This window comes from Dromaius novaehollandiae, chromosome 1, assembly GCF_036370855.1.
Source record: "Dromaius novaehollandiae isolate bDroNov1 chromosome 1, bDroNov1.hap1, whole genome shotgun sequence".
Classification (NCBI taxonomy): domain Eukaryota; kingdom Metazoa; phylum Chordata; class Aves; order Casuariiformes; family Dromaiidae; genus Dromaius; species Dromaius novaehollandiae.
The window spans coordinates 36,264,132-36,275,210 of NC_088098.1; the positions used below are offsets into that span (position 1 = coordinate 36,264,132).

General features: G+C 38.3%; 1 protein-coding gene across 1 annotated transcript in view; it reads left to right on the forward strand.

Annotated features, from left to right (window-relative positions):
* The window catches only part of MYRFL (myelin regulatory factor like), a 45,434-nt gene extending 34,595 nt beyond the window's left edge, over positions 1–10,839 (forward strand). Inside the window, exons 20-25 of the mRNA XM_026100387.2 lie at positions 2,764–2,838; positions 5,652–5,739; positions 5,961–6,035; positions 7,794–7,902; positions 10,525–10,599; positions 10,694–10,839. Coding sequence (XP_025956172.1) covers positions 2,764–2,838; positions 5,652–5,739; positions 5,961–6,035; positions 7,794–7,902; positions 10,525–10,599; positions 10,694–10,780 — 509 coding nt within the window. The 3' untranslated portion in view covers positions 10,781–10,839. The remainder of the gene's footprint in view (positions 1–2,763; positions 2,839–5,651; positions 5,740–5,960; positions 6,036–7,793; positions 7,903–10,524; positions 10,600–10,693) is intronic.
* Positions 10,840–11,079: the final 240 nt, after the last annotated feature.

The window sequence follows — 11,079 nt, forward strand, 5'->3', positions numbered from 1 at the left end:
GGGGGGGGAAAAAAAAAAGAATTCAGCACATCTTTATGAAGTCTTGCAGTATTTGCCTGCTTCTAGCTTAATATGGCCTTTTTTCCTTTGCTTTATTTGTCTTAAGAACTGGATCTTCTGAAGGTTTTAGACTTTTTAACTCCTATTGCTTTCAGTGGACATGAGGAGCATGAATACCCTTCAGCATCTAGGCTTTTTCTATTCTCTGCTTCCATCCCAGCAACGCTTTTTGCCTGTCTATTTATGTTAAGTGCCCCGGTAACAAGGGGATGTCCTTACTTTCTATCAAAATGTTGTTCGTTCCTGGTGTCTCTTCCCTCACAGTAAGAGCTTAGTGAGAGCTTCTGGTAGATTTCAGTTAGCTTTATGCATTCCCATTTACTGCCTTCACCTAGCAAGGTACCATCACAAGAAATCATCAGCAATTTTTTTCCATGGTAATTTGTTGCTGCTTATAGAATATTCCAACTCATGTGAATTAAAACTAGACAGTACTTGAGGAAAAAGCGTATCAGATTTATTGGATAAGTTTATCTGAATTTTATATGAAGAGTTTGGTTGTCCTTGCTTCATTTTGGTCATGCCCATACTTTTATATTCATTATTGAGTAAACTGGGTCTTCACATCCCACATGGACCTTTAAGAAAACACTCAGAGTTACTGTATGTGACAGAGTGGAAGTATACCACAATTTATTAGAAGCTGCTGCAGTGCTTTTTGGTAGTTCCTGGTGTTCTGGATTGGCTTCTTGAGCTCCAAATAAAAATATTGTCAGTCTGTTTTTCTACATTTCATTTGGATTGGACCAACCTAGGGGAAAATGAAATGGTAATTTTATGCGGAGTAAAGAAACAAGTAAAAATACACTTCTAGCTTGTTTACTGAATCTGTTCAAGTAGTTGAAATCTTAGTAAAATAAGTTTATCTTCATCCTACTTTTGTACAAAAATTTTGATACTGACTTAATGCTTTCTTTGATCATCTGCTAGACAAAGAATTACAGTGCTAAATATTTAGTAATTCAAAATATGTAATAAATATTCCTGCCAACACTTGCAGAGCTGATGCATTGTATCTACAGGGACAACATATTTCTTTCAGTCAGCATCCTGTTACCCTTTCCAGTGGACGTAGGTTTTCCACAGAATAGTTTTCTGTTAATGAGTGTGCATAATCTCAGGGAATTATCAGTGCGTTGTTAATGTATCTAGCCTATTGACAGAAAATAGAAGAGAGGGGAAGGAAGATGTGACAACTAGTTTTAAACTGAAAGGAAGAATGAATAAACCTTTTTAGATCTGCCTCAAAACCTACCGTATGTGTACAACTGATTCCATATATTCAGTAGCTGTTCTAGGTGGCTGGCAGCAGATCCCAATGAAAAGAAATGGGATGGTAGATTACTGCTAAATGCAACAGTTACCACCTAAACTGGTAGAAATGGCAGATCTGAATGATGAGCAAGTAAACAGAAGATGGCTGGATGGAAGGAATAACTAGCAGTATCACTGATTCATAACAAAACACAAAAAATGGCAGAAATTCTGAAGATGGTTTTGTACTCCTTTGCTTCTGTGCCCTCAGATTCCAGTTGTTAGTGTTGTTCTGTGCTACAGGTTACCTAATAGCACTAGGAAAACCTAGATTTTCTTATTTCCCAATTCTGAAATGAAATCAAACCCAAAATCTGGAATAAATAAGGTCAGTCCAGTTGTTTTGCTTCCATATCAGTGAAATACTGCATTTCAATCCTTGCTTCTGTAAAATAAATTTTTATATAACAAAACAAAGATTTTTGTTTTAAATACTCATTTAGAAATCAAAATGTTTCCTTTGGAAAACATAGGAATGTAGGGTATTTCAGCATTTTAGAAATACATGATTCCATTTTTTCCCAGATGAAATGGTATTTGATGGAGCGTGATAGTTTAGGCAAGATCAACATTCCTGGAGGACAGTTTATCAGTAATACTTCCCTGGACAAATTCTTCGCTGGCCTAAAAGCACAGGAGTAGCTTTAAATCATCTCCCAAGGGCTTGAAGGGTCTTTTTCCTTCTACAAGTTGGGCTATGAAAAGATCTTTTGAATAATCATTAAAACTTCACTTTTCTAGACAAGTGTTGAGAAGAAGAATAGAATAACTCTCCCCATCAGCTTAGATTTCCCACCCTAGTTCAACACTTGAAATTACAGAGGTGACATCAGTGAACAGGGTGACCACGTTGTTAAAGCTCTGTATTAGTTTCTTTAGTCTGGTGACTCATCCCTCTATGTCTGAAGTGGTAGGTCTTGAGTCAGTCTTCAATTTCTTGTCTTACATTCAGAAAACTAATTTATTCCCATGGGCTATGTTTACAAGGCAGGTACCCATTTATTTTCTCTCTATTAAGAAAGATGTGGCTTTATGATCAGACTTGTGCTGAAGTGCCTGGCTGGATGTTGATTTTCTCTTTGCCTCTCTATTATATCATTACTGATATTCCTTGTGTGGGATGAAATCTTTTCTATTAGGCTATTTTTGAAATGTGTTATATATCCTGTAGAATTTCAAAAGCTTGTTTCTTGTTATCTACAAATGTCTTTTGTTTGTATGTGTTTTAGTCTGAATAGAGGTGGTTTGTATTTTAAAGGATTCTCACACTAGTTACGTGTGCCTTTATCCAAGTAATAATTAACAACACATCTTATGATGTGTCCATATTTTGCTATTATAACTGTGCAAAGCTAACCTGGGAACATCTATAAACACGTTCTTTCACAGGAGACAAAAGTAACATGTTACTTGAAAGTTATTCAATCAAACATCGTAAGAGAAGTCTTGATCTTGGAGAAGACTGTAAGTCCCACATTTTTTAAAACTATTTTAATGTATAATTGTATAACTTTGAAAGGCAACCTTTAGGCTTGGAATTCTGCTGCTAGAATTGAGAACAGTTTCATTTATAACTGCTTATTATAGGAAATTAGAACTTAGGAATCTGTTAAATACCTGAACTATAATTTTCTTGTCATTGCAATTTATTCTTACATCTTCATTAGATTTTTATAAATACATGGGCTACCCAGTGAGTTCTTCCTCTCATCCTTGGAGAATTACTGCATAAAGATTGCCTCAAACATAATGAGCTCATCTCAGCTAAACCTGCAGCTGTTTCCTCAAGCTACTGCTTGAGACAAAAGACTTGGCTTCACATGCAAGACAAGTGACATTTTTCTTGACAGGGGCTAAAATCTTGTAAGGTGATCAACACTGCTATCCTTTATACAGTAAATGCCTAAGCATGTGAGTGGTGTATCTGTGTGCAGGAAGTGCCTACTACAGTGTAAAGGAAATGTTTGGGGTTTGGCATAGTTGACCTAATGGATAAAAGCATGAGCTGTTGAAGGGGGAGCCATCTCTACCTTGGGATCCTGACATTGCCTGCATTAGTAGAGATGAAATGAAGTCCTTGGGAACAGGACTTCCAGCTTGATTTCAGGCTCCCCTTTAATGACTATGCACTACTGTCAGAGCCAGTCTGGGTTGAAAATATTGATGCTTTTCTGTGATTACGAGTAGCCACTGATTGCAGATATTGTAATGGCATATTCTGGCATTCATTCAGTATGAGCAGGATTATGCCTTGTCTTTTCAGGTATGTGGATGCTCTGTTCTACAGTTTGTTTTTTTAATAAATGTTTGATTAAAGATTGCACAATACTTGGATAATAAAACATCTATGCAGTGGCATGCACTGAAAGCAGGTTGCTACCCATGGCCATGCAAGGAGTAGAGAACATGTTCTGCTTGCTGTCTGCGTACACACGAGTGAGATGATCTGAGAAAAATCATTCCCCTTCTGACTTTTTTACAGCGGCTGCACACCCCAGAGTAGGGTCTCTTTGGTGAACAGGAATGTTCTTCTCTGCTAGCTCTTTGAGACAGACATGCTCAGTTTCCTTCCCTCCCTCACTTAAGTATATGTGTGGGTATTTGCATGCTGAAAGTTAAGCAAGTGCTACTGCACAGGAGCACAAGTCAGCCTATAATCAAGTCCCTCTGCAGAGTAGGGAAGTGTTTTTGCAGAACAGAAGAACAGAAACTCAAAAGCAGTGTTCACAGCACAAGGTGAAGAGCAGACTTGAGCCTGCTGAAACACGTCCTCTGTATGCTTTCTACACCACATTGTCAGGCTTAAAGCATTGGCAGCATGTTCAGGCAACAACTGGATTCTGGCTATCTGCTTGTGGTTCACATATCCTGACCCTACATGGGCCATTCCCATCCCGTCAGTGGTGTGAGCATAGGCCCCTTGTGGGGATTAAATCAGTTCAGCCCCTTCTGTTTCAGGCGCTCCATGACTCAGACTGAAGTGGGCTAGCTTGGGGGCCTGAGACATAGTCGAATTGTGGACCTGCACTGATCTGACTCTGTAGGTGTAACCAGAAGGAATAAGCTTTGCAGGATGCAGCACAGTGCAGTGATTCCTAGGCCAGCTGTGAAAACAGAAGCAGTACAGCTGTGTTAGCACGCTGCTTCTTGCTGCCTAACTCTTTGTAGGGCTAACTCACCTAGGGGAGAGCCACGTCAGTATGGCTATACTCTTCCTCTCACCATAACTACCCCCTGCAGATAATGTCTGTGTGGCACGGAGAGACTGGCCCAAGGTTAGGCAGAAAGCTGATGGTAAACTGGGGAAATCAATCCAATCTGAATAGAGACATAACCACTCTGGTAACCAGTTACTTTACTCAGCTTTCCTGGTAGTCAGTGCACTGGCTATGTTTTGAGTTTTTTTTCAGAAAGTAAGTTTTCAATTAGCAGTATCTAACTGCATTGCATGCTGCCCTGAAACATATTCTATGATATGTGTGCATGTATATGTACAAAGAATATACATGTGTGTATTTATACATGAGATGTTGAGCTAATTTTAAAATATGAACTTAGAGTTTGTGTTCCACATTCCCATTCCTCAGATTGTAAACTTCCTCCAAGATCAGGATCTAAGTATTGGAAAGAGATCAGTGTAGTATCCCGGATCTGCTGCATTTGGTTGCTCCTATTGCTACAGTTTACTTAGGATCAAAGTGCAAATATATTTTTGGTTAGCTGAGCATATTTTGATCCATATTTCATGATGATCTTATATGTAGAATATTACAGAACTCTACGCTCTTGAAAATTCAAGGAAGAGCTTTATGAAGATACTATAATATCCTTTAAAGTTGGATATTTTTTCTGGACACATGGTTAGAAGCAAGTTTTGTTGCATACCAAATCATTTCTCTCAGCAAAGGTAATGATTTTCAGATTAATGGATACTTGCATGAGCCTGGCTCCTAGTATGTTAAAATGAACTTTGACATATCTGTATGCCAATTGGACTGCCATCAACATGGTCTTCAATGTCTGGTCAAAAGAAAATGTTTCAGTATGAGGTGCCCAGACTGTTTGTCCATGTAAATCCAGCAGGGATCCCATGTCTCCTGTAACTTCAGAATGAACGTAATCAACCAAATGTTTTAACTGAGGGCAAATTTAGAGCAGTAGCAACTTCTGTAGTGGCAAGTAAGCAAGTAGATGCTAATACATTAACTGCAATATTATGCTCTTATCTAAGACTTCTGAAACAATCAAGAAGAAAACATTATTCCTAATATTTTTAGGGATTGATACAACAGCCAGTTCCATACACATTTTGGAAACTCAGCAAAGCATTGACAGTCGCTATTGTAGTAAAAATCTACAGTGCAGGTAGGTAAATTGTTTTATGATGCTTTATTGTGGTGGGATAGGAGTACCATAAATGTGATGTGGCTACTTGACGGGCTCCTTCTCACAGTTTTCTTTAGTGTACATGAGCTTTTTCTATATTTTCATATTTTTTCTTTTTAAATTTAAAAGCAATTTCCATGTTTTTGCAAAGATGCTATCTATATTGAAATCCTATGTGCATTGATGTCACCTTTTATCAGGTCTGGAAATTACAGCTATGTTATTCCCATTGACAAATACACGCCCACGAATGTAGAAATCTCACTGGAAATCAAGTAAGTGCAATTAAAGATAATGCATCCATAACAAGATGGTGATTCATTTTTTGGTACTAATTCTTGCCTGATTTCTATTCTGATACTAAATGAAATTCATCCCTGTTCAGAGGAGTGGGACAAATCTATGCAAAACTAAGTCCTTAACTTAGACCTCTGGGGAGATCCTTTGCTGAAACATAAGCCTAGTACTGCTTTCAGGATAATGACAATTTCACGCATCAAGGTAGGTATTAAAATCCAGTAGTCTTAAGCTTTAGTCTTGTAATTATTTGAATAGACATGTACTCCTGTATCAGCAGGACTGCAGCCTTTGACCTGTGGGTTTGGAGTTTTTTAGTGTAGAGAAATGTTATCAGGAACATGCATAAATAACTCCCAACAACATCATTTACAAGTGTGTAAAGTCTTTGGGGCAGGGACTGTCTTTTTTGACTTGGTGTATCAAGCCCAGTAAAAGGAGATTCTTGTGCAGGAATGCTAGCTCTGGTAATACAGAGAATGAATTACGATTTACACCAGGAAAAAGCAGCAGACTTACCTCTCAGCAGAGGTGCTCTTCTGAAATAGAAGTCTAGCTCTGTTCTGTTCTCTGAGAAGTAACATATCTTTTCTTTGGGTGCTGTTCTCTGATAAAGGCCAGTGTTAGCCAGAAAAGCTGTTGAACGCTTTGCTCAGTGACACTTGATAACTCTAGTCTGTCCAAGTCAGGGCCTTATGAGGTTACAGGTGGTCTTTAAGTCCAGTCTATTGATCTTAATAAGTACCACCTTGTAAACATCCTCCTTTAGACCTAAAGGTCTAAGTTAAGGACTTAGTTTTGAATGGATTTGTCCCACTCCTCTGAACAGAGATGAGAGGAAATACAACAGAACTCCTGAAGTGCCTACTCATTTTCTGCAGCAACTGAAAACCAGCATTTTAAGCTTTATAAACTAGTGGTGAAGCCCTCCCATGTAGGGATTAATAAATGTTATTCAGAGTTTCACTGAAGTAGCTGCTGAATTTATTGTGGATATCGGGTTATTTGGGAGAAGGGGAGAGTTTTCGGTCTATACTTTTTCTATAACCTTTCACTTAACAAAAACTCGAACCCAAACATATTTGGGTTACTGCTGTGTCCAATACTAAGATAATACATCAAAAATATGGAAAACCTTTAGGCCACTGAATAAAATCAAATGAAACCAACACACAATACTGACATCTGTTCTAGGACAGAGGATGTGGCATATATGAATACTTGTTTGCACATGTACAGTGGCAAGTGTTAGTTATTCATATAGGCCCTTGTTTTAAGGCCTATTTGGGGTTTGTCTTCCATAAAATTGTCTGCTATTGTGTTTAGATGCCCAAATACCCTCTGGCATAGGCATGTTGTACCTATGTGTGACATAAGCCATGCAGCCCAAGCCTGTCATGACCATTGAGTAAGCCTGTCATTACTGTTGAGTTGTATAAAAAGTCATATATAATAGCTTTTGGTTTGAATAGGCTTAAGGTTTAGGGAAGTTAATATACATTTCTAGATTTATCTTAATGACTATAATGATCACCCAGATTTCCAAAACCAAAGCTTCCTCCATTCATGGGAGGGAATGGAGCAAGTTTAGAGGTTGGTGGCTCAGTTTTTTTTCCTTCATATCAACCAATTAAGTAATTTCCTCTGCTTTCTTTATTATTTATATTGTACTATATATATGGTTATTTTTTTTAAGAGTAGTGGACTAGATCCTTATTTTTTTCTCTTTTTTGAAGCACCACAGAACCATTAATTGTATTCCTCTGCAAAGTTACATTTGGAAATTATTGCCTCTATTATGCTTCAAGCCGAAGCAGTGAGAAGCTTTTCCCACAAACCACACAGGTAAGATTTTTACAGTAATACTCTGGCTTGTGGGAATCATTTTTATGTACTGTGTCCCACATGGCTGCTTTTTCATCTTTCTCATTAAAAGTAATTTGCAAAAATGAAAAGAGAACTGAGCTTCGTGGAGGGAAAAGTATTCAGTTCTCTGACAGTTTTGGCTGTTGGAGCCATACAGCACTGAAATAATTTGTGATTAGCTTTTTCATTTCCCCTTGCCCTCCAGAATGAGGTTTCCTTCTGTTAGCTATCTCTATTTTCCATAAAAGGATAAGAGTCAAGTCAAAAACAAAGACATCATGATTCCTCGAATGCAGGTGCTCTTGACGCAAGTGGTGTTGTGTGGATGCATTCTGGTATAGGGGGAGATCCAGAAGATGAAAAAGACTTGTTATAACATCTGTCTCCACCGAATAGCCTCACAGAGCCCTGATTATAAAAAACGAACGAACGAATGAATGAATCAAGAGATAAAAGACCCCAGGGAGAAGATCTCCAGCTCCAAAATGTGGAAAGGAGAGTAGCTGGTGGCAGCTAGTGCCCTTGACTGGGTCAACAGTGCATTTGCGGGCACTTGGGGAAAAGAAACAGCCCATTAGAAGCTGACTCATAAAAATTTTTAGCCACTAAATTCTGATCTTAGCTAAGGTGGTAGAAATCCAGAAGTACTTTGAGTCTACCAGATGTAGCTGGCTTTGGCGTGGCTGTAATCAGATAGCTAGGATGTGACCTTTTGGTGTGAGTCAGTTTTCTGCTGCATTTTATATTAAAAAAAAAAAAATCTAGTGGCTCTCTGAAGACCCTAGAAAGGCTTTTTTGAGTGTACTCACTCCTATGGCTTATTACATCTCCAGAGATACTTAAGAAATGGGAGTACTTTTTGCCCAGGGCCTTAGGAGACAGAGTCCTCCAAACTCTTATCTATTGTACTGTTCCCATCGTTATCTTATGGGTAGCAAATTCCAGTTTTTAAGTCTTCGCTTCATTGAAAACAGTGGTAGTATTCCCATTTATTTCTGTGTGAACAGGAGTTTACCAGTAAAGCTCTGTAGAGAAAGTTATTCAGTGTAAAAGCAAGAGTTATTTTCAAGTCATTCTCTGGATTATCTTGATAGGAATGAAAGTTGTTAAAACATGTTATCTTTTCCCACTAAAAAGTTATTTAGAGACCTGATCTTGAAAACTGCAGATCATCTCCAGTGAAGTGATGAAGACTTTAAACTCTCTTCAAATTCTAGGGAAATGGAAGACTCTGTGACCAGGTCCTCAGATTTGTCCACATGGCTTGTAAATGTTTATTCTTGCCAAAAAAAGTAGGAAGGACAGAAGCAAGGATGGTAGCATTTCTGAACAAACTGCTCAGAAGGAGCAGCCTACATGAAATTGGAAGTCATACATAGTATGTTCTTAATTGGTTTTAAATTACCTTTTTTGGTGCTACGTCAATTTAGAGCAGTTGGGATACCCGCATCCTTAGGCTGACTTTTAAATAAACTTTCCAATTACCTTTGCAAAAAAATATAGGCTTGTCTGCAACGGCTGCAAAGCCATCAGGCTCAAGTAAATGAAGTTCTGCAAATTTTGACCAGTCTGCTGTAATTCCAGCACTCCTTGAAATTACGTCAGATCCAGAGAGTTTGCCCATGCAGTAATATCCCTGAAGCTTACTGCCGAAACTGGCCAAAGAGATTTCTTGTGTCAACCTGAAATCCACATCAGAAGACTAAAGCCAGCTAGCCTCCAGCAGCAGTGAGCGTTCAGGTTTGACCTGACTCAGAATAGAAACGCTGCCTGTTTGGGAAATTTTTTTCACGAGGATTTTCCTGAGGACTGGAAGGCTTATCCCCTTCAGGGACAGGACAGCAATCATTTGGACTCTGGGCAATTCTCACATAAGTTGTATCACGTAAGCTTGTGTCCAACACAGAATATGTCCAAAAGTAGAGCGAGGAAGGAAAGAGAAAGGAGTTGAGACATTAAGAACTGATGAAATAAAAAATATCATGGGAGTACCAGAATGGATCATTAGGCAACAAAGATGAGGGTTGAATTTTATTCAGTGTAGGATAAAAATTACAGATACAAAATATATAATTTCATTTGTACATTGCAGGACACTGCAATCAAAAGTAAAATGAAATCTTCCCAGCATCTCTTTTTGAAATATTGAGTGAAGGTGAAGATGCTGCTCATATCTTTCAAATATATAGAGGAACTTTCACTGCCTTCTGAACAGGACTAATGTTGCTACTTCTAAATCAGCAGAATTGCCATTTCCCTTTATTAAAGCTTTCAGGCCACCTGGCACAGCAGGAGCAATTCCCACTGGCTTCATGGTTTGCGCTGAAGACTAGAGAGGGAGTTCAGTTATTCAGAGCCAGCTGAGAGTCGCTGGGAGCCAGATGTCTGTCAGTTCCTGTTCACAGCTGATCAGAGCAAAACCACATTAGCAAGGTTTAAAGTCAACAGTTTGTCTTTAAATACTCTGACTAGGTCTCAAGTCTTGTTGTCGTAATTACTTGCCTTGCATTTGTCAATGAAATGTTTCCACAGCCTGTCTTTCTCTCCAATTTAATGTGAAATAAGGTTATCAAATCTCTTTCTCTCTCATTTATCATCTAGGGGTATCAGCATATTTGGACTCTCCCTGTAGCTAGGTTGTATGACAGCGCATACTATTTCCGTGTAGCTGCACCGGTAAGCTTTTTTCAAATGGGGACACGGCAAAAGACAAAGAACATCTGAGCTGAGAGAAGATCCTATATTAATCTCCTTTATTTTTCTTCTGCAGGATTTTGCAGACTGCTCAACAGATCCTCATTATGCTGGAATGTTTTTTACTGATTACTACTTCTATTTTTATCGACAGTGTAAATAAAATGTTGCTGATCATTCTGTTCTTTGGGGAAATAACAATGAAACTCTTGGTATGAAAAAGAGACTTGTGTATTTCTTTGGATTTTTTCAAAACGTTTTGATGAGTTATGTGGTGTTTTCTAGTTTGTTTTGATCTTAACTTAAAAAAAGGAGAAAAATAAAGCATTTAACCATGATCATAGCTCTGCACTTCCAGAAAGTGCTTTTAAAAGGACATGATGCAGTGGGGTACCTGATGTGTAAGGAAATAATTATGTTGTTGTGAAGTTACAAGATATGGTAAATATAACAAAAATATAA